The 23635-nt window shown below is 41.1% G+C and overlaps 2 protein-coding genes across 2 annotated transcripts in view; both read right to left on the bottom strand.

Moving 5' to 3' along the window:
- Nucleotides 1-3954, bottom strand: part of LOC139043309 (dehydrogenase/reductase SDR family member 6-like) — a 30244-nt gene extending 26290 nt beyond the window's left edge. Inside the window, exons 1-2 of the mRNA XM_070503543.1 lie at nucleotides 3246-3954; nucleotides 591-682 (exon numbers count right to left, since the gene is read on the bottom strand). Coding sequence (XP_070359644.1) covers nucleotides 591-662 — 72 coding nt within the window. The 5' untranslated portion in view covers nucleotides 663-682; nucleotides 3246-3954. The remainder of the gene's footprint in view (nucleotides 1-590; nucleotides 683-3245) is intronic.
- A 6232-nt stretch (nucleotides 3955-10186) lies between these two features.
- LOC106847259 (centromere-associated protein E) overlaps nucleotides 10187-23635 on the bottom strand; it is a 34528-nt gene continuing 21079 nt past the window's right edge. The window contains exons 9-13 of the mRNA XM_044766506.2: nucleotides 17065-17177; nucleotides 15361-15458; nucleotides 13562-13745; nucleotides 11587-11873; nucleotides 10187-10542 (exon numbers count right to left, since the gene is read on the bottom strand). Coding sequence (XP_044622441.2) covers nucleotides 10448-10542; nucleotides 11587-11873; nucleotides 13562-13745; nucleotides 15361-15458; nucleotides 17065-17177 — 777 coding nt within the window. The 3' untranslated portion in view covers nucleotides 10187-10447. The remainder of the gene's footprint in view (nucleotides 10543-11586; nucleotides 11874-13561; nucleotides 13746-15360; nucleotides 15459-17064; nucleotides 17178-23635) is intronic.

Raw genomic sequence — 23635 nt, 5'->3', positions numbered from 1 at the left:
ATTAACACCTCTCAAAATACTACTATTCTGTGATTTGACAGCCTTTATTCCATTTCTGAGCAGGTGACTAAACCCAAAATAATGAGAAAAATGGGTTATTTCAACACTTTTCCTCCTAAGAGTATACTAGTGTATTTACAAATATCAAACTAATCCTACCGTTACAGTTAAGCTGCATTATTAGCTCAAGTGAGGACTATAATGTGCAAGAAGCTGCTATAAATTACAAGGTAAAGGTAACCTGATAGTCTTAGAACTCTGGAGTCCTATGTCTGAACTGAGGTGATTTCAGAGGGCTATGTACTCCTTTAGGCCCGCTGTAACAAATTTATTACAGTGCAGAGAAACTGAGGCAAAGAAATAAGTTCTCAGCGTCAAAAGTTATGAGACGTCACATAATAAATATGTGAGGTAAGCCTTGCTTCATCTGCCTGGGATCAAGAGTAGCAACTTTTATTTTTGTAACTTAAGACAACAGAAGCACAAAAGCCAATAAAAAAAAGAAGTAGAGCAGAATTAAACAGCCATGGGATCTGTCCACGTGATTCAACACCTCCAAAGGCAGGAAGCAAACAGAGATAGTAACTTACTATGGCAGTGGCCCGGCCGATCCCCTGAGCAGCAGCTGTCAGGACGATGACCTTCCCATCAAGTCGACCCATAACGGAACCTGCGGTTTAATCTACAGACACGTGTATTTAATGGCATGCACTGTAGACATGGTCCTATGCAGTAACATCTAGAATGAATGGTTCAATGTACTCCTTTAAGAACCTGAAGATGGCACCTCAGCACAAATATTCCCACCATGAGAATTCTCCAAGAGCGCCCACTCTAGATACCTAGCTTTGTACATCAAAACCATTTGGCACAGCCCACTCAACTGATACTCAGTAAGAGACAGACATTGGACTTGACCCACCTTTCGGTTTTTTGAGAACCCAATGCTGATCCAGAAGGGGTGGAGTCCTCCCCTCCCCATCCTCCCCGCTGTGCCCGCACGCACTGCTATGCCACTGGGCATGTCCTTCCTGCTTTCTGTCCTGTAAACTTCCGTTGGGTTTGCACCATCAATCATTTCTAGTTTGTTTATTTATATTCTTATTTTTGCAGGGGAAGATTCGCCCTAAGCTAACATTGAACCAGGAGGCTGAAGTGGAGTGCACCAAACTTTAACCACTAAGCCATCAGGGCTGGCTCTCATCTGTGGTTTTTCCTTGTCCCTTGGAAAGATTTCACCATCGGCCTCAGAAAGTCACTGAACAAAAGAACCGGAAAATCAAATCATGTCCAATACCCCCATTTTACAGATGAGGAAACTGATGTGGCCTGGTCCAGGTGAGAGAGACAGACGAAACGCAGGCCTCCCCATAACGCTGCCGATCCTCTTCTCAAGCTTAAGCCGGCGGGAGTTAACGCTTTAACAGCCACAGTCAGTCACTTCTGACAGGCAGGACTGAGACACTGTGACCGGGGGAAAGGTGGCGTGCATCAGGTCTGACCAGTGCCGACTGCAGGGCGCGCGGAACGGCTAGCGCTGAGGTCGGGGTGGCGAGGAGTCAAACGATGATCAAATGAGGTGGTCTTCAAGGAGCCAGGCTCTCTCCCCCATCCTGCTGTTCTCAACGTGTGCCTCTGACCTCGCGCCAAGTCACAACATGGCTGCTATGTCCCAAGGCACCATATCCGCATCCGCGCCAAAAAACACCAAGGGAAGGAGCAAAAGCCAAAGGTCTTTCTACCCAAGAAGGAAGGCCTGCTCAGAACCCCGGCCCACGTTTCACCCGCCAGCCCTAGCAGCCGCGGGGGCCGGCATGTGGGGGCGCCGTCTTCCCCCCTCAGGATGGGAAAGGCAGGGAAGCGAGCTGGGAGGGCGTTGAGCGAACGCACTCAAGCAGCACGCGCGCACACACACCGCGCCCGAGAAGGCGCAGGCGGCTTCTCCGGCCTGGGCCCCTAAGCCCTTTCCTCCCGAGCCCCACTCCGTGCTCCTCAGCCAGGCGCGGCTCCGCCCGCCGGGGGCGCTCACGCGGGCAGGCGTCAGGCAAGCGGGGGCGGGGGGCGTCAGGAAGGCGTGGGCGGACGCGCGGGGGGGGGTGTCAGGCAGGCGGGGGCGGGCGCGCCATGGGGGCGGGGCGGGGGGGCGTCAGGCAGGCGGGGGCGGGCGCGCCCGGGGGGGGGCGGGGCGGGGTGGGGGTGGGGGGGCGTCGGGCAGGCGGGGGCGGGTGCGCCGGGGGAGGGGGGGCGCGGGGCGAAGGCCCGAGGTGTGGCCCGGTCTCGCGCGCTCCTTCCCGCGTCCCAGCCGGCGTCGCACCCGGGCCTCCCACCAGCCAGTCCAGCGGGCCTCGTGTCGCCCGGACCCCTGCCGTCCAGCCCTCGGCCGCCCGGGGCCCGCGGCGTCCACGCGCGGACAGGAGGCGGGCGTTCCAGGGGGTGCCCCGCCGTCCCCGCCCCTGCCCGGGCGCTCGCTCCCTCTGCTCCCAGCGCTGCCCCGAGCTGCCGGCGCCCGACTCCGGGACCAGCTCGCCGCTGCCCGAGGCGCTCCGACCGCGGCCGCCCTCGCCAGCCACCAAGAAGCCCAGCCACTCTGAGGCAACGAAATTTTCACTGGTTTTCCCCCTTCTTACACGAGAGGTTCATACTCACTTTATACTTGGGGAGAGTTGAGATATTTTCAGTATGTACTTTAGGAATGAGAGACTCCAGGAACCTTTACCCACCCCCAGTCCTGAGCGTGCGGATCAAACGCTGTGACTGGAGACCGTGCGCCCCGCGGCTCTGGGCGCCGGGCTCCGGGCGGCCTCCCCGCCTTTCTGGGCCCGGAGTTTGGAGCCGAAGGTTTACTGTTAGGTCAACTGCACTGCCACGCTAAAACAGAGTTTTTGGGAAAATGAGTTGCAAACATGGCCTGAAATGGTAAATTCCAACATGAAAAGCAAACGTGATGGCTTTCTTACTGTAAACACTGGAATCAAAGTGTTAATTTTTCGTTATCAGAGGCAGAGCATTTTCGGGAATTCTGTCTTCATGAACCCGGAAGAAAAATGTTCACTGAAAAATCCTCTCTTCTTTGGTTATTTTGAAAAACTTAAGATACCAGACTTCCAAATGCACCCTAATCCTGATCTAACTGCTAAGATTTCCTGAAATAAGTAACGTGCAGAGCAAAGCAACACATAAAAATTAAACATTTCCTTTTCCCAGTCCATTTAAAGTTTCATTGAAAAAATACCAGGAAATCTTACTTTAGAGTAGCAGCAGGTGGATGGCGTCCTCCAGGTCACTGCGCGAGCGGCAAACGGAGACCGACCTTCGTGCAGACAAGTCAGGCGCTTAATGATGAATGCTGGGATGTGTAGTTCAGGTTTCTTCCGAGTTTGCTGGTTCTGTTTCCTTGAGTTTTTAAGGATTCGCACATTGGTATACTCAATGTGTGTACGTGCTGCCGTCTAGTGGAGCTCAGGTCGAACTGCTAACTCCGAGTAAACGGTGAAAAGCGGAAAAAGCCCCCGCAGCATGCTCAGGACTGGAAACCACTCCCTTGGCTTTGACCCCTCTCAGTCCCTGTCGTTTGTGTCTACTACGTGCCGTTCTGCGGTGTTCAAGATGGAATGAGGCAGAAGTCGCATGTGGAAGACGGCAGAGCCGCGAAACAGAAGGAGCCCAGGTCACTGAAGATACTAGAGCCTTCTCTCCTGGCCCTTGACATGATTGCTGAGAGGGCAGCACACGTTCTCTCGCGTTGAAGGTATGGTTGTGGTTCTCTTGTGACGCGCCGTCTCTTCTAACACTAATACACGCTTAGTGGCGGAATGCAGGCGTCCTGACTGCACTGGCGGTGGCGTCAGGGAGCAGGTTGAGCCTCAGTGGGAGTGTGGAGGCTTCAAGGAAAGAACATGCTGGGTAAGAGCAAAAAGCCAAGTCTGGCTGAAGAGAACAGAGACACAAGAAGGAAAAGAAAGGACTGGGTCACGTGAGCCCTCTACACTAGGCTTCGTAACTCCAACTTTCTCAGGCAGGTAACTGAGCAGAGTGAGTGTGTAGGTTGTTTGTGCACGTGCTGTTTAAGTGGCTTCACTCAGCACCCACCCAACTCACTTTCACCTGCCGCCTACACTGTAAGGGTGATAAATAAATGACAAGCAGTAGGCTATATTGGAGGATATGAGGAAGCCATTTGGTTTGAAACTAATTTGACCTGACCTTGTTTTTCCAGAAAGGTCTGTTGAGCATGCATTGTACATCTGCTTTAAACGCTTACAATGTCCCAAAGACAAGAACAATGCCCTTAAAGATAAGGAGGTAGCTTCCCCCGACATCGGCATTTCCTTTAATATGCATCTCTCCCTAAACTAAGGATTAATTATGGACCTGCTGTGCTCACTGTGTGACCACCCACCTTGTGACCACTGACCTACTGACCTCTGACCTGCTGGGCCAGCAAAGCATCTCGCGATAATTGTAAAAGGGATATTCCTGCCATATATGATGGATGCTCTTTGTTCCAAGACTGTGTATAACCACTCGGTACACCCCACTTCTTTGGTGCCCTTCCTTCCTTGGGGGAGGAAGGCCCCAGGCTAGTCCTCAGACCTGACTCATAATAAATTCACCCCAATTTTGATTTGTAGATTGATGTGGATTATTTGTGTCAAGGGGCTGAAAACAAAACTCTCAAATTGCCAGCTTCCTTTGCTGCTAGGGTTGGCCAATGAAATGTGGGCTGGAGTTTCTGAGGAGGCCTTTCTTCTTGGATAGAAAGGCCTTTGGCTTTTGCTCCTTCCTTTTTTGAGGGGGGGGCGGTCCTGGAACGTGGATATGATGCCTTGGGACCTAGCAGCCATTTTGTGACTTGGTCTGAGGTCAGAGGCACACACTAAGGACAATAGGGAAGAAAAGGAACCTAGTTCCTTGAAGACAGGCTTAAGACAAAATCCCTAAAGTAACTCCTCTGGACTTCTTATGTGAGAAAAATAAACTTTAGTCACTTTTCAGGTTTTTTGTTCTTGGAGCTAAGTGTATCCGTAACAGTCACAGTGGTTAAGAACAGACTATGGAGTCAGAAAGATGCAGGTAAGTCCCACATCTTTCCCTCACCAGCTAAGTGAGTAAGTTACCCAGCTGACCAAACCTGTTTCACATCTGTAAAATGAAGGTAGGCATAGCACCTACCTCAGGGATGTTGTGAGGAGGAAGGACTTGGCATGTACAATAGTTGTTACATTTGTACTTAAAAATGTGAATGATTATTAGAAATTCAATTATAATGGATGGTAAAAATTACCCTTAAAGATTTTTTAAAACCCTGCCCTAGTTTCTGCTTGTGTTCACATAAGGTCTTTGGTAAAACTGTCTCTCATTGCCCCACTGTAGCTTCTAACACTGGGTCTAATGACTGTAATCACACGCAGCTGTGCTCCTTGTGTTCCTAACAACATCTTTCCTTTCTTTTTTTTTTATGCTTTTTTTTTGGTGAGGATGACTGGCCCTGAGTTAACATGTTACCAATCTTCCTTTTTTTTTTTCCTCCCCAAAGCTCCAGTACATAGGTGTATATCCTAGTTGTAGGTCATTTTAGCTCTTCTATGTGAGACACTGCTACAGCATGGCTTGATGAGCGGTGGTAGGTCCACGCTCAGGATCTGAACCAGTGAACCCCACGCCACCAAAGCAGAACATGCGAACTTAACCACTTGGCCATGGGGCCAGCGCCAATACCTTTCCTTTGACTTTTGAGGATTTTGGAATAGACTTTTTATGAATATGAGAGTTCCCTAATCAAGGCCAACTCAGGTACCTCTTTCTCGATGCAGCTGTCTTCAGCCTCCCTTTATTCACAGATCTTCAACAATTATGCTTACTCTACGACCGCCTAAGTCACATGGTATTGCAGATATTTGCTTACCCCCTGTATAGTCAGTGGACTAAATTTGTTTAAGGTTAGGGACCATATCTTTTTCACCCTTACATTGTGATCAGCTCATATTAAAAGTATGAGTTATTTGTTTTCCAGCTACAACATGAGTCCCACAAAGGCAGTGCCTTTCGGTGCCTAGACCAGTGATCAGCACACAGTAGAAGGTAGTTAAATATTTGAGTATGAATGGCAGGCTCTCAATAAGTTTCCTGAACATGATTCTGCTAGGCTCTCAAGAAAATGTTTCCTATGAACAATACTGTATTTTGTCTTCTCTGGTCCTGACTTGACTTTTCAGATTTTAGCGTCGTCTGACCATCTTACTGCTTTTTAACATTCTCGCAAGTTTCCATTGCTAACTTTCATCATTGTTCCTTCACAATCTTTCATCATGACACTGAAACTCAGGTCATAAGAGTTAAGCAACATTCTGAGGGAGACATCAGCAAGATGGAGGAATACAAAGTCCCAGCTCTTCTTCCCTGACAGAGACACTGTCTTAACAGCAATACATGGACCAAAGTATCTTTGTGAGAACTTCAGAAGCCAGGTAAGAAGTTGCAGTCCCCTGGGTAAGGGCAAAGCTAACAACTTCCACCCTGAAACTAGGCAGAAGAGCCCTTTCATTTTCCCTGCGACCACCTCTCCCCCAAGCCAGCACAGCTCACCCCTGCTTACAGCTCCTCCATCGTGAGGAGCAGGGGAAAGAAAAGAGAGGAAAATTCATTCACAGTTCCGTCTTTTTGGAGAGCTGCCTGAAGGACTGGTTTCTGTCTCACTTGACCCGAACTGCTGATGGAACTGGCATGGTCTGGCACCAGACAGAGCCTAGCGTGGCTCAGCACCATCAGGAGTAGGTGCCCAACTCGAAGCTTCATCCTCGGGAGGGAGGGAGGGAGGAGAGCAGAGCGTGTGTCTTATGTGCCAGCGTTTTGGAGGGCTGCCATTGGGACTGGTTTCTATCTCACCTGATTTGGGGTGCTGATGGGAGCTGACGTAATTTGGATGCCTGGGGGCCAATGAGAACAAAGGAGAGTGGGGTGGCTTCCTGATGCAGCACCAAAGAAGCTGCAGTACTACAGACAGATATTAGAGGGAGCAAGAGATTATGAGCTCCTGAAAAAGAAACTGGCAAACCTCTCTAATTGGCAAATCACACACACAAGCCTAGAGAGTCACATCTGCCCAAAAGCTTTCAGAGGGCCCACAATCTATAACTGGGCTGACTGATGAAGGTCTTCCCCTGTATGAAGCAGCCCATAAAGACTGGAAGAGGTGGCTATTTTTCAAATGCATAAAAGTCAGCAAAAAAATCAAAAGGCACACAAAGAAACAGAGAAACACGATGCAATCAAAGAAACAAACTAAATCTCCAGAAACCAACTCCAAAGAAATGGTGACCTATGAACAAATACCTGACAAACACTTGAAAATAATAGTTTTAAGGAAGCTCAATGATCTACAAGAGAACACCAATAGACAGCTAAATGAAATCAGGAAAATGATGCACAAACAAAATGAGAATATTAAAGAGATGGAAACTATAAAAAAGGACCAAACAGAAATTCTGGAGCTGAAGAATACAAATAACTAAAATGAAAAATTCACAGAGGGGTTCAATAGCAGACTTGATCAAGCAGAAGAATCAATAAGTTGAAACCAGGTCATATGAAATTACTCAGTTAGAGAAGAAAAAAGAAAAAAGAATAAAGAAAAGTGAAGAGAGCCTAAGGTACTTATGGGACATCAGCAAGTGGACCAATATATGCATCATGGAACTTCCAGAAGGAAAGAGAAAGGGACAAAAGATTTATTTGAGGAAATAATGGCCAAAAACTTCCCAAATCTGAGGAATGAAAGATATCCAAATTCAAGAGTTAAGCAACATTCTACTAGACTGGATATCTGAAGACTGATCTTATATATATATATATAATTTCTATTGAGTTCATAAGAGTTGACATCATTGTGAAATTTCAGTTGTACATTGTTTCTTGTCTGTCACCACGTAAGTGTTCTCCTTCACCCCCTATGCCCACCCCTCACCCCCTTCCCCTGGTAACCACTGAACTGTTTTCTTTGTCCATGTGTTTGTTTATATTCCACATGTGAGTGAAATCATCTGGTGTTTGTCTTTTTCAGTCTTACTTCCCTTAGCATAATTCCCTCCAGGTCCTTCCATGTTGTTGCAAATGGGATGGATCCGTCTTCTTTTAATGGCTGAGTAGTATTCCATTGTATATATACCACATCATCTTTATCCAATCATTGGTCAATGGGCACTTGGGTTGCTTCCAGGTCTTGGCTATTGTGGATAGTGCTGCTATCAACACAGGGGTGCATATGTTCTTTGGATTATTGATTGCAAGTTGTTTAGGTAGATACCCAGTAATGGAATAACTGGATATGGTATTTCTATTTTTAGTTTTCTGAGGAACCTCCATCTTGTTTTCCATAGTGGCTATACCAGTTTGCAGTCCCACCAGCAGTGTATGAGGGTTCCCTTTTCTCCACACCCTCTCCAACTTTTGTTATTTTTAGTCTTAGTGATTATAGCCATTTAAACAGGTGTAAGGTGGTATCTTAGTGTAGTTTTGATTTGCATTTCCCTGATGATTAGTGATGTTGAACATCTTTTCATGTGTTTCTTGGCCATCTGTATATCTTCTTTGGAAAAATGTTCTTATCCCCTGATCATTTTTTGATTGTGCTGTCTTTTTGTTGTTCAGTTGTGTGAATTCCTTATATATTATGGAGATTAACTCCTTGTCAGATATATGATTTGCAAATATTTTCTCCCACTTGGTGGGCTGTCTTTTTGTTTTGATCCTAGTTTCTTTTGCCTTGCAGAAGCTCTTTAGTCTGATGAAGTCCCACTTATTTTTTTCTTCTGTTTCCCTTGTCTGAGAAGACCTGGTATTCAAAAAGATCCTTTTAAGTTTGATGTCAGTGATTCTACTACCTATATTTTCTTCTAGGAGTTTTATGGTTTCAGGACTTATCTTCAAGTCTTTGATCCATTTTATTTTTGTGTATGGCATGAGATAATGGTCTACTTTCATTCTTTTGCATGTGGCTGTCCAGTTTTCCCAACACCATTTGTTGAAAATACTTTCCTTTCTCCATTGTATGTTCCCAGCTCCTTTGTCAAAGATTAGCTGTCCATAGATGTGTGGTTTTCCTTCTGGGCTTTCAGTTCTGTTCCACTGATCTGTGTGTCTGTTTTTGTACCAGTACCATGTCATTTTGATCACTATGGCTTTGTAGTACACTTTGAAGTCAGGGATGGTGGTACCTCCAGCTTTGTTCTTTTTTCTCAGGATTGCTTTAGCAATTTGGGGTCTTTGGTTGCCCCATATGAATTTTAGGATTATCTGTTCTGTTTCCATGAAGAATGTCATTGGGATTCTGATTGGGATTGCATTACATCTGTAGATTGCTTTGGGTAGTATGGACATTTTAACCGTGTTTATTCTTCCAATCCATGTGCGTGGAATCTCTTTCCATCTCTTTATGTCATCATCTATTTTTAAGACTGATTATATTTTTAATGGCCTTAAAGTCGTTTTATTACCCAGGTGAACATACCTACTACTTTGCAATACTCTTATTCAGTGGAGGAGTGAACATCGTAGAGAATCAACCTGCAGCTCTGTAATCATGTCTGGTTTGGGTGCAGAGGAGAAACCAAACTCCCAAGGGACAGGCCTGAGGGACAGCGTTATAGGAAGGCACAGTTTCACTTCACCCTAGTGAACCTGTGACAGTGTGTTAAGGTAAGGGAAATAACCAATTCATAGACTTTAACAGTGATGGCTATGATACAATTAATAATCTCTCCCTTTGAATAAGTCTTCTTACCAAAGAGCCAAGAATGCCTTGAAATCACTAACTCTGTTCTAAACCTTATGCAACTTGCTGTTTTATATGGTTTTTCAAAGTCATATGATATAAAAGTACTATCAGATACTCTCTAAAACCACAGTTCTTAACCTCTTATAGAGTAACAGACCTCTCAGAGAGTATGTTATAAGAAAGTAGGGACCCTAGTATCCTAGAAAACTGAATCCACACACAAAAGATAAAATTTCAGAGGTTTTACAGATTGTGTGAAGCCCATCCATAGATGCTTTATGTGTTGCGGGGAGCCCAGGTTTAGGAATTTTGTTAATTAAATGATGCTTTAATTTATGTATTATCTAAGTCACATGTGGATAACGAGATTAATGAAAATGTATACATTTTATGTATACACGGAAAGACTGGAAATTTCCTTCAATAACTTTATTCTTCACAAAATATATAAATAAATAAAACAATTCAACTTCTAAAGTATTACCACATTCAGGAAGAAGGCAGTCTATCACCATTCTAAATGACTGGAATGCCTCAATTTCTAATGGCAAAGTGCAAACTGAATTGAAATTAAGTTGGACTGTGACATCATTGCCAGGGATAGAAAAATAAAGTAACAAATACAGTCATTTCTAAATAAGGAACACTAGGCCCCTAGAAAAGTGACAGCAGAGTTTACTGAGTCTTGCACTCGGGCACAGCTTGTCCTGAGGAGGCGTGCCAAGGGCCTGGCTGAGGATCCACACTCTCTGCTCCAGCAGTTTGTTCTTCTGAGAAAAAAATAGAAAGCAAAAGTCATCTTATTAAAAAACACGTTTGGTTGCAACACAACATACAGCTTATATACAGTTTACCTTACAGCTGAGGTAATGTTTTCAAATTGATAACCCATTATGTTCTCCTGCTGTTCTTTAACATCTTTTAACAGCTTCCTCTAGCATGCTCCCAGGATGAAGTAAAAATTCCTCTCCACAACCCACAAAGTCCTGCGCATCTGGCTCTTCTCTCTCTGGCTTCACCGACTTCACCCAGAGGAACCTGTGTGCACTGCGCTCTGGCCACACGTGGTTTTCCAACCCTTCCCCTGGTTACGGTCTCTCCCAGCTGGGCCGACCCTGTTCCCTCTGCCTGAATCGCCTTCCCCTCACCTCTTTGTTAAGCTAACTCACCTTAACCTGTTAGATCTCAGTCCCCTTCTTCAAAGAAGACTTCCTTATGTTCCTAAAACAACCTATTAAAAACTCATAGGCTTTTGAACTCTAGAACTGTACCTTTTTTGACTACTTGATCACCGTCTATACCCACTAGACTGTGAACTCCAGGAAGGCAGGGGCCATATCTGGTTTGGTTATCAATGTACCATCAGGGTGCAATATGTGACACATAGGTGGAGACCAAAAATTTCTGTTCATTGAATGAATATGTAAATGATATAAGTCTATGATCTGGCTTGTGTAAAATGAATATAATGCTACTGGAAATACTGGCCCATTGAATTGATAAGAAGTTCTTTTGCAGTAAAAGTAGTTATGTTTGTAGGATGGTGTCTCTCTGTGTCCTCGAGAGCTGCTTGTCTATCTGAGGGAAAAGTTGAAGGTTCAGGAGGCAGAATAAGACTTCCCTCGGGGTAAAAAGTGATTTCACTTCAGTGCTGTGCTTTGGAGAAACTTCTCACAGAGACAGCAAATGACATCTCTGCAGTGCAGCTTCTCCATGACATCTTCTCTTGTCTAAACTTGCCCTTTGGGGCCACAGGTGACAAATGAGTTCCAACCGTTATCCCCGATCCCCAAGTAACCAGTATATTTACCCACCTGGGCGGAGGCCTAGACTTGAGTTATCAAAATAGCGAACTGGGTGAGGTGCTGGGAAAGACTTTGATCGGCCATCAAAAAACCAAGATTTCGGTGAGTCCTTTGGCACAGGATCTTGTAAATTCTGTTCCTTGCATTGAGAAGGCGTATGCTGTCTCTCTTGAGAAGCTGGTCCGGTCACTTTAGGAGACTTTGGAGAATTCTCACAAGTCACTTCTTTGTGAGCTTCTCTTTTAAGAGTTCTCTCCTTCCACATTTTGACCTCATTGGAAAGATGATGATTATTGCTTAAATGTGGGGAAAAATAAAAGAGACTGTAAGACTGCTCAATTCCAGAAATATATTCATATTTACATAAAATTTTTTTTCTTAATTGTGGTAAAATATATGTGACATATAATTTACCATTTTATCATATTTACATTTTAATTTCAACCTAATGCTTCCTAAGTTTGGATTATTTCCACAGTTCAGAAAATGAAATGAGGTCAATATAAATTGAAAAATTGTACTAAATCTCCGTGATCACAGAATCTTGAAAAGTATGATATTAGGTTTCAAATGAATCAGTGATGTCGTCCAGCATGGTTTATCTACTGATACTCTGTGGCAATAATTTGATAAGTTAGTCTTCTGGATGGATGAATCTTTAATGTACCTTTGTTATTTTAAAAGATATATTACACTGTGCTTTTCTGGATTACTTATAGTGTTGCTTCCCACAGGAAATGCTGCCTGCATTTATTCACTCCTTCAGAGAAGCCTGGGAAGCAATCCTAGGCCCTGCTCTCCTTTCTTTGATCAGTCAGCCAAGTGTGTTGATACAACCTCACACTTTTGGGTTCCCCCCCATTCTGCTCTAGCAGCTAGAGACGCCGTATGAGCTCATTAGGCCCCAGCTTAAAATCCTCCAGTGGTGGTAATCCTCCCGTTACATTTAGGAGACCACCCCAGCTGCCTCAGAATGACCTGCAATGTGTAATCTGGACCAGTGGCCTCTGGCATCGCATCTTGCACTTACTCTGCCTCATTCTGTATGCTCTGGCCACACTGCATGTCTTTCTGTTCCACTTTCCTCTTTGACTCAAAGCCTGTGCACATGCTGTTCCCTCAGCCTAGAAGGCTTAGCCATCTCTCCTGTCATCAAGCCTAACTGCTACTCATTTTCAGATCTACTCTTACATATTAGTTTCTTGATCACCGCCCCTCCCCACATCTAGATAAGGTCTGATCCCTCTGTTGGACCCTTTCATAATGTCCTGTTTGCTTTTTTTGTTGTTTAATAGCCTCACACAGAACAGTAGCTATTTGCATATTTATTTAATGCCTATTTTTCTTCTATTGCATCATTAGTAAAGATTAGCACAAGATTCTAATCTTTGGTAGAAGCCAATTAATTAAATTTTTTACAACTGTTTATAAAGGTTAATGGGCTACAATAATGGACCTCAGGGATTCTCCTTTGAGTAAAGCCTCACTGACTTGGGCATATTTGTGGCATATTTAAGCTCCCCTCAAAGATCTTGGTTTACTTTTTGGTTCTTGGCTTAGTTAAAAACAGGCTTAGCTAAAATCAGTTGATGGGCCAGCCCTGTGGCCTAGTGGTTAAGTTCCGGGCACTCCACTTTGGCAGCCTGGGTTTGGTTCTCGAGTGTGGACCCACATCACTCTGTTAGTGGCCATGCTGTGCTGGCAGCCCACATACTAAAAATAGAGGAAGATTGGCATGTTAGCTCAGGGCGAATCTTCCTCAGGAAAAAAAAAAGGTCAGTTGATGGATAGCAAACCTCTGGAATGGTGCTACCATATTCTCATTCCTTTTAAAAAAGACACATTACATGAGCTCTAAAAATTACTTCCCCTATATGTGTGAGGGGTTGCCCACTGCAAAAAATATATATGCATGTGTAGGCATCATCCTCTCCCACACGTACCACCATAAGCATAATTCCTGTATCAGGTAAGCAGATCTTACCTTAACAGTTCATTCCATTGCTTTGTTAACTGTTCATTTTGCTGCTTTAACTTAGAAATTTCCTTTTCTAGCCGTATATATTCACTTTTCAAAATAAGAGCTCTTGTGCTTTGTACAATGCCGCTGCCACCCCCACAGGTTAAGGGTTTCCTTGAAGGCTGAGAATCAGTATGTTCTGATATCACTGTGGGAGGCAAACACACAGGCAGGTGATAATTTTAATTATCTCCAAAGTTCACAATAAAGGAAACATTAGTAAGTTCAATAAATCACTATAAAAAACAAAGCATCTCAGCACCATCTCCCTGAACATCATCCTTGACTTCCTCCTCTTCCCTCACCTCCTATGCCAATTCCATCATGGATTCTAAGTATCTGTGGAACCCCTGCTTCTCTCCACCCACTACCTCCACCACCACCACCTGCTAGGATCACTCACGGTGACGGCAGCAGTCGGAGCTGCCCTTCACTGTCTACTCTCGACGCCAGTGGGGTCCCCTGGAGGGCTGCTTCCACCACACAGCGTGTGTGGGGTCCACCCCAAGGCAGTCAATGTGCTCCCAATACTCAACACGTATTTGTTAACTAAATAAACCTTAGACTGCTATTAAAGAATATACTATTCAGTATTTTACACCATATGTGTACAAGTAATGTAAAGAACTGTTTTGTAAATTTTAGGTAAAATTGCATAAAAGTGTGAGGTGCTTAGAAAGTGGAATGATCCACTGGGTCACTGACTGTTTACAAGGGAGGGGCAAGATGAGTGTGGGGAAGACACTCAATGTCCATTTCCTTTTGAATTATTCTGAATTCAGGTATAACACGTACCTGAAAGTCACAAATTAGAAGGAATCATCCTGACCCTTCTCTAACAACAAAAGTTCTATTTTTACCCCTTGAAGTTTTCCAGGTAGGAGCTGCAATTATCCTGCAATGGACACTAGGGCAGTTCAAACTAAACAAGCACCAGACAATGCGTGGACAATAATACACACAAACATCATCTTGCATTTGCCTGACATTTAGAATTTTCAGTGTGCTTTCACACACAACTTTTAGCCTGATCCTTACAAGTCTATATCCAATCTAGAAGGTCAGGCGTTCTCCTCATGATTTCACAGGCTGTTAAGTGAGGGCAGTCAGCTTAGAGAACTGTTCGTGACGTTATTTCGATGCTGGACCCACTACACAAAGCTGCCCCAAGTACTGTTCAGCATTCTCTCTTTTCAAATGAAACATAAGAGACAGAAATATGGGAAAAGATACAGTTTGAGGAATGTATATGCAGAAATTTGATGATTAGATTTGAAAACTGTATCTAAGATAAGTTTCAAAGAGTTTGCCAGTAAGCATCAAGTCTGTATTTTCAGTACCAACAACAAGTAGGATAATATTTACTGTATACTGACTATGTTTTTACAGTGCACATGGTTAAAATCTATTAAGATATGCTTGTGTTTTATTGGGAAAGGTACGTCTACCTTGACAGGTAAGTCATTCTTGTATACTACTGAAGGTATCTTCACTGATATGTAAAGATCTGATAGCGCACAGGTTACATTCATAGTTTTTAAGAATCTATAATGGATAAATAGTTGAGATTACAGGAAACTTAAGGAGGTATCACAGGATAAATATGATCTCAATGAATTCATTTTAAAAATAGTTCTTTATAAATTAGTGATTAACAGGTTTATTCTTGACTGTCATATATATAGTAGCAGTCTTCAAAATGTGTAAGTATACTGAGAAGTAAGATGGAAAAAGATCTGGAAATATCAGCATTTTCTACTTACTTGAAGTATCTTGGGCCTGCTGATTTCGTCTAAGATTTTCTCTCAATAGCCTTATAACTTCTTTTTGATGTTCTACAGTGGCTTTTGTACAAGTAATTCTATTAAGAATAACAACAGAAATATGTAAAAGGCCAGCAACTAATTTTTAATGGAAGAATAAACAGAACTGCTGTCAAGAATTTTCTGATAAGATACATCACATTGATATGATATGCATAAGCAGCAGTAGGTAAGCCCTCACGATACCCCCTGGTATCATGCACTTTATAGCCATAAATAACACCATCAAATTGGAAGTGTTCTGTTTGGCCTCAGGGGCAATTTTTTTTTAACATTGAGAAACCAATTCTTTTAAAATTTCTGAAAGCCCAATAGGTATCATTAACTGGATATTGAGCAAAATTACATTCAGGGGCACCATAAAACAAATAATTGGGTTGTTATCATGAGGTCCTAGAAACCTCTTGAAGGTACAACAATTACCAAAGCGTAAAACCAAAAGCACCTTCTGTATACACTGTAAGGAAAGCACACTCGACTGCAGCTCTGATCTGAGGTGACACAGTCAGAGGTCACAGTCTGCTCATTGCACCCAGGAGAAAAAGACATTCTGTTAATTATTTGCTTGAGTGTTAATTGGCAATGCTAAATTATGAGACTTTCTGCCTTTCTTAGAGACTGAAAGTATCTGCTGATTCTATTCTATATAAAATTGCTTTGCATTTATTTAAAAAAATTTTTTTCTTTTGAGGAAGATTAGCTAGCCCTGAGCTAACATCTGCCACCAATCCTCTTTTTGCTGAGGAGGACTGGCCCTGAGCTAACATCGGTGCCCATCTTCCTCTACTTTATATGTGGGATGCCTACCACAGCATGGCTTGACAGGTGATGTGTAGGTCCACACCTAGGATGGTGAACCCTGGGCCACCGAAGCGGAATGTGCAAACTTAACCACCGTGCCACTGGGCTGGCCACTAAAATTGCCTTTTTAATGATGCTCCACTAAAACCAACAGTCCTATCAATAGAAGGCTGGTTAGAATGCATGAAGATTCAGAGTGCGACTTTTTGGGCAAAATTAGATATCATCATTAAACATTTATTACACATTTACAGGAAGAATAAAAAGTGTGAGGAGTCAGAGGTGACATATTAATAAGTGGCAACATTATATTTCTAATTCAGTTTCCTTGACTCTCTGTTTAATGTTCTTTTCATTATGCTATACCACAAAGAACTTTAGGCATGCTATTGTATATGGTACTATACATAAATAAATCAATAAAAAGGGAATATGCTCTTGGGCACTAAGTACTACAATTTAAAAGGAAATAAAACCTTACACAAAAATACAATAGGAAGAACAAATGAAATTAAGAGAACCAACAGAAACCTTAGACAAACTGCTAAAAACACACACACGTTCTTAATATTCACTTTCAAACAAAAAAGGCCATTTTTAAGCTGTTCCTATATGATTGAACAAGAAGTATCCAAAGACATAGTATGTCAGTAATTGATCAGAATTGTGCTTGTTTTCAAAACCTTTGCATACATAATGAGAATTTAATAACTTTAAAATCTGTAGATGTTTGTATTTATTTTATAAAAAGCAATAACAATATCTTAATATATTTTAAATTTATACAGTTTAGAAAGGAAGTTTAAGCTACTAAAGTCATATTCAATTAAGACAAAGACATACTCCTTTTCAAACTCCTTGGCATTTCTCATCTTCTCTAGGTCTATTTTCACCAGCTTTGTTTTGAGCTCTTCAATTTCTTCTTTATAGGGCTTAGCTCCTAAAGCAACTTTGTCCTAAAGGTTTTAGAGAAAAGAGAAATAAAGTAATTTTAGAGCAGTTTCAAAGACTTGTTAACTACCTAATATAGTAGGAACATTTTAAAACAGCAAACTCCAAACATATGAAAAGGAGGAAAGGCACAAATTTTAACCCTAAAATGAGTAACAAATAGATATTTGATGTGAAGTACATGTGAAGCTATTGGAAGCTAATGTGTAATTAGAAAACCTATGACTTCTATTTCTTAAAACAAATATTTTTCCCAATTAAAAAACAATATACTTAAACAAAATGAAACAGAAAGGTTGAAACGAATGAAATGGGTAGATAAAGGTAAATCAGGAAAATAAGACAAGAGATGAACAGTAATATAAATATCAAAGTAGAACTGAATTCAAGGCACAAAATATTATATAACATTATTGGGGATATTCTGTACTCAAGGTTGGTTCAATCTAGCCATACATCTACTTCGACTCAGAAAAAAAATCAGTCATATATACATACAAACATATACAAAAATCTTTTTTAATAAATAGGTTTAATTTTTTAGAGCAATTTTAGGTTTATAGACAAATTGAGCAGAGTACATAGAGTCCCGGTAATACCCGTGTCCTCCCCTAGTTTCTCCTATTATTAACATCTTAGTGTGGTATGATTGTTACAAATGATGAGCCAATATCGATACATTATTAACTGACGTTCACAGTTTACATTAGAGTCTATTGTTTGCATTGTATAGTCCATGGGTTTTGACAAATGTATGACACGTGTTCATCATCACTGTATCATGCAGAATAGTTTCACTGCCCTAAAAATCTCCTGTGCTCCACTTATCCATCCCTCCACCCTCCCCCAGAACCCTTAGTAATCATTGATCTTTTCCTGTTCGCCTAGTTTTGCCTCTTCCAGAATGTCATACAGTATGCAGTGTTTTTAGATGGGCTTTTTAAAATTAGCAATGTGCATTTAAGGTTCCTCCATGTCTTTTGTGGCTTGATGGCTCATTTCTTATTATTGCTGAATAAATCATTCATTTCTTTTATTGCTGTTACCACAGCCATACTATGGATTACTATTATATATTGAATACAAAAATAAACCCATCTAAATAGGGACCCAGAGAGCTCTTCATTCCTCTAGGCGTTACCCCCAGTGCCTATAAAAACATTTGCACACACACGTAGTTAGCAAAGACTAAAAAGATGCAAGCTTCCAAAGCTGAGATGCTCAGCTTAAGAGGGTTGCTGACTAGGTCAGATAAGCCCATTCTGGGAGGAGCCCAGTATTTGCTCAGTCATGGCACCAGTAAAATACCCTGGCTTTCTGGACCAGATGCTGATATCAGGGACTCCTTGAGCATATGACTGGCTGGAGTGGTGTCAGTTTTGTAAGAAACTGCCAAACTCTCTTCTAAAGTGGCTACTGTACCACTTGCATTCCCACCAGCAGTGAGCAAGAGCTCCTGGCCCCACTCCTTGCCAGCATTTAGTGTAGTCAGTGTTCCGGATTTTGGCCATTATATTTTGAGATACAGTGGATGTACAGTGGTATCTCATTGTTTTTTAATTTGCAATTTTCTAATGACATATGATGTGGAGCATCTTTTCATATGCTTATTTGCCATGTGTGTATCTTCTCTGGTGAAGTGTCTGTTCAGATCCATTGCCTATTTTTAAATCAGGCTGTTTGCTTTCTAATTATTGAGTTTTAAGAGTTCTTTGTATATTTTGGATAACAGTTCTTGAAAGATATGTGTTTTGCAAAGATTTTCTTCCAGTCTGTGGCTTGTCTTTCATAGGGCAAACATTTTTAATTTAAATGAAGTCCAGTTTATCAATTTTTTTCCTTCATAGATTATGCTTTTGGTGTTGTATGTAAAAAAATGTCAATGCCAAACCCAAGGTCACCTCGATTTTCTCCTACGTTATCTTCTAGGCATTTTCTAGTTTTGTGTTTTAGATTTAGGTTACAATCAATTGAGTTAATTTTTGTGAAAGGTGCCCAGTTGTTCAGCACCGCTAGTTGATAAGACTACCCTTTTCCATTGAATTGCCTTTGCTCTTTTGTCAAAGATGAACTGACTATATTTGTGTGTATATATTTCTGGGCTCTCTATTTTGTTCCATTGATCTATTCGTATACATTTTGATTTAAAAGTTCAAAGAACTCTAAAAATATTTATTCATTTATGACACCTAAAAGAAAATTTCAATATATTCTAAAAATGGAGAAATTGCAGTAATTTTTTTGCCACAATATAATGAAATAAATTAGTCATATATAACAGTTTTAAAACAATTCTTGAGTAAAAGAAATTGAAATTGGAAATACTCTCTTAGAAATGAAAGACAGTGAGAATTCCTTATTTCAAACACACGACGTGTGCCCAAGCTGCACTCAGAAGCGCTGACAGCCTTAAACATCCTCTAGCCGCCTGAGGAGTCTGAGCGCCTGTGTTCTCAGTGAACAGCACCTGCTCATCCTATTTTAGATGGAGTCTGCTGAGAAACTTTCTTTGCTCTACCAGAAAAAGAATTCCTTTGAGATTCTGATTTGAATTACATTAACTTTAGAAATTAATTTGGGAAAAACTGATGGTTGTACAGTATTTAGGTTACAACCTAGGAAATGGCATATTTCTTATTTTAAACCACATGCTCTCCTATATTTCCTTTTAGAGTTTTGTTGTTCTTTTCATATATGTTGCCTCATTTTTTGTTAAGGTTAGTCACTTGAGCATTTTATATTTTGTGCCAGTTATAAATAAGATCTTTTTTTCCCCACTGTGCAGGATGTCCCTAAAGTACTAGCACAGTTTGAATTTTTAACAAATTTACTGCTACTTGATATAAATAATTTGTAAAGATACAACAGAGGAAATGTATCAAGATTTAAACAAAACTGTTAATGAGTCATTTGTTCAAATTACTTTCTTCTATATTCACTTAATAAACCCTACATTATATTGGACAGCTATATCCAGGTGAATTAAAATAGTGGTGAATAGGTTAAAAGTTAATATCTTTGCATTTTACTATGCCAAATCTCGAGTTAAATATACTGTTGCATTTTATAGAATATTTATATAAAATACAGAAACAGATTCTTAAAAATTCAAACTGTATAAAGATTTTATGGATACCCTATACTTTGCTTTCTTTCCTCATGGATGCTGTACAATGGCATACTCTATTATATTATCTAAATGGTTACTTTTAGTATGCAGGAAAGATATTCCTCTCTCCATAGACACCTGTACCAATCTATACTGAGTGTGGAGAAATTTGTCGCTTACTCCCTCTTTCTTGAAACACTAGCTTCACTTATATGAAGAAACTGGAACCACTCTGTTGCCCAGACCCCCTTTTCTTTTTCACTCACTGGCTGCTCCATCTCAGTATCATTTGGTTACTCCACATCTCCTCTCCATTATGCTTATGCCCTCGTCCAGTCTCATGATTTTTATATGCTGATGATTCCCCAAACTTAAACCTCTCGCCTATATCTTGCTCAGACTCAGATATTCAATTGCCTAAGTCATATCTCAACTTGGGTGTCCCCAGTGGGCATTTCCAATTCAGCATGTCCAAAACTGAACTTTCCTGGTTTCAAACTTCCTCTTCTGGCAGTCTTTCCCATTTCCGTATGTAGCAACTCTATCTTCTTGGCTGCTCAGGCCAAAAACTTTGGAATCATCTCTGACTCCAAGAAATACGAGAGGTACGTGTTTGGCTTTCTCTTTGATAAATTGAATCTAAATATTTTGCAAAAAAAAAGAAATATGAGAGGAAGAGACATGTGCCACTTCTGGGCCAGAGCCTTTATGAGTACAGATTTTAAGACAATTTTTAGCTTCTCCATCTTGTCCCTTTTCTGTGAGCCTGAGCACGGACAGCTTACAACTGGGCTTTAACCATGCAGATGAAAACAGCACCAAGGAAGTGCTGGAGAAACAAGATGGGAGAAACGGGGGCCTCTGAATGACCATGTGGAAAGGAGCCACTTGCCAAGCTGGAACCCACACTTTTACGTGTGAAATAAGCTTCTGTTTTGTTTGAGCCATTGCATTTTGTGGTTCCCTTTGTTGTAGGAGCTGGCACGTCACTAACAAACACGCCTTCCTGGATTCTATTTTCAAAGGGCAGCCTTTAAAAATTTAAGTCAGACTATATCATTTTGCCAAAATCCTCTGATGACTTCCCATCTCATCCAGAATAAAACCCAAAGTGCTTACAAATAGCTTTCAAGATGCTTTATGATTTGGCTCTCTGCTACTTCTCACCTATTTCCCCTTCTATCCTTGCCCACGCTGCTCAGGAGACGCTGGCTTTCTTGCTGTTTCCTTGAATACATCTCAACTACTTCTGTGTTGCGGCCTTCGCATTTGCTACTTCTTTTGCCTAGAAGGCCCTTCCCTACCAGACAGCTCACACCATCACTTCGTCATCTTAATTGTGCGGCTCTCCTCAACTCCCCTTACAAAATCACACTCCTACTCACACCCACTCTCACCCTGCACCTATATACCTCTGTCTGGCTTAATATTTTTCCATTGCACTTCTCACCGTTTAACAAACATATATACTTGTTTATTTTCTGACTTCATGAAGCAGAATGTAAGCCTCTTCAAGGAGGCTTTATTTTTTTTCCATTGCAGTACACATGGCATCTAGAACAATGACCAACACATAGTAGGTATTCAACAAATACTTGTTGAATGAATAAAAATGTGATCATTTAGTTATTTGAAGTATTAAAAAATTACTCTCAAAGATTTTAAAGCTTTACAGTTGATTTTCTTGGTTTTTAGCTATACTAACAATTTCTAAAAACAAAATTAAGATTATTTTCTCTTGCCTCTCTGTTTCATGTCTCATTGAAAGAACCAGAATTTTTAGAACAATGTTAAATAATGAAAAGAGTAGGCATTCTTGGCTTGTTTCTAATTTTGGAATGAAGAGAAGAGACACTGGAGCAGGAACAGTGAACAAAATGCCTATTAGGATCCGACCCAAGTAGCAGAAGAGTGAGAAGTAGCTGTGGCTCAGACGAGGAAGGAAGGCTGTGATGAAGGAGGGTGCGACTTGTGTAACGGCATTCAAGCTCAAAAACATTTCAACTCTGCTCTTTCTAGAGAAAACAGGTTAGATTAAGCCCATAGGCTACCAGGTGGGACTCAATAACAGGGGATTAAGTAGAAAAAAATATAATTTTAAAATGTACTTATCTAACAGAGTATTAAATATTTAGATAAGAAGCATATTTTTTTGAAAAATAAAAAGAAAGTCTCAACAAGAAAAAAACCAACAACTCAATTAAAAAGTGGGCAAAAGATCTGAACAGAGATTTCTGCAAAGAAGATATATGGGTGGCCAACAGGCTCATGAAAAGATGTTCAACATCATTAGCTATCAGGGAAATGCAAATCAAAACTACAAGGAGATATCACCTCACTCTGGTCAGAATGGCTATAATTAACAAGACAGGAAACAACAAGTGTTGGAGAGGATGTGGAAAGAAAGGAACCCTCAAACATTGCTGGTGGGAGTGCAAAGTGGTGAAGCCACTATGGAAAACAGTATGGAGACGCCTCAGAAAATTAAGAATAGATCTACCATATGATCCAGCTATCCCATTGCTGGGTATTTATCCAAAGAACTTGAAAACACAAAGGCATAAAAGATATATGCACCCCTATGTTCATCACATCATTATTCACAATAGCCAAGGCTTGTAAACAACCTAGGTGCCCATCAAGGGACGAATGGAAGATGTGGTATATATACACAATGGAATACTACTCAGCCATAAGAAATGATGAAATCTGGCCATTTGTGACAACATAGATGGACCTTGAGGGTAGTATGCTAAGTGAAATAAGTCAGAGGGAGAAAGTCAAATACCATATGATCTCACTCATAAGTAGAAGATAAAAATGACAAACAAACACAGAGCAAGAGAGACTGGATTGGTGGTTACCAGAAGGGAAGGGAGGAGGGGGAAGGGCAAAAGGGGTGATTAGACACACGTGTGGTGATGGATAATTGGTCTTTGTGGGGTGAACATGATGTAATCTACACAGAATTCGAAATATATTATGATGTACACCTGAAAGTTATATAATGTTATAATCCAATGTTACTGCAATAATAAAAAATTTAAAAAAAACATATTTATGAAAAAATGTTGCAATATACTACTAGAGATATACAAACATACATCCTCTACATTTTTGGCATTCAGAAATTAAAGTGAAAATAAAAAATTTCCTTACTTTGAAAAGTAAAAAAATTAAAAAAAATTAAAAAAATAAGATATATTTTAAACTGTCAAGAATATTTATGTTTTTTAAAAATAATTTTTACAGGAAGATGAAAACAATCATTATTTGGCATGAAAATAAACGTATGCATTTATTTATATTTATTATGCATAATTTATAAAATTATGCCTTTATTTATAAAATGAG

Source organism: Equus asinus, unplaced genomic scaffold, assembly GCF_041296235.1.
Source record: "Equus asinus isolate D_3611 breed Donkey unplaced genomic scaffold, EquAss-T2T_v2 contig_2, whole genome shotgun sequence".
Lineage (NCBI taxonomy): Eukaryota > Metazoa > Chordata > Mammalia > Perissodactyla > Equidae > Equus > Equus asinus.
Note: the sequence above shows the minus strand (reverse complement) of the source record. Positions and strands in the feature narration are given on the sequence as shown.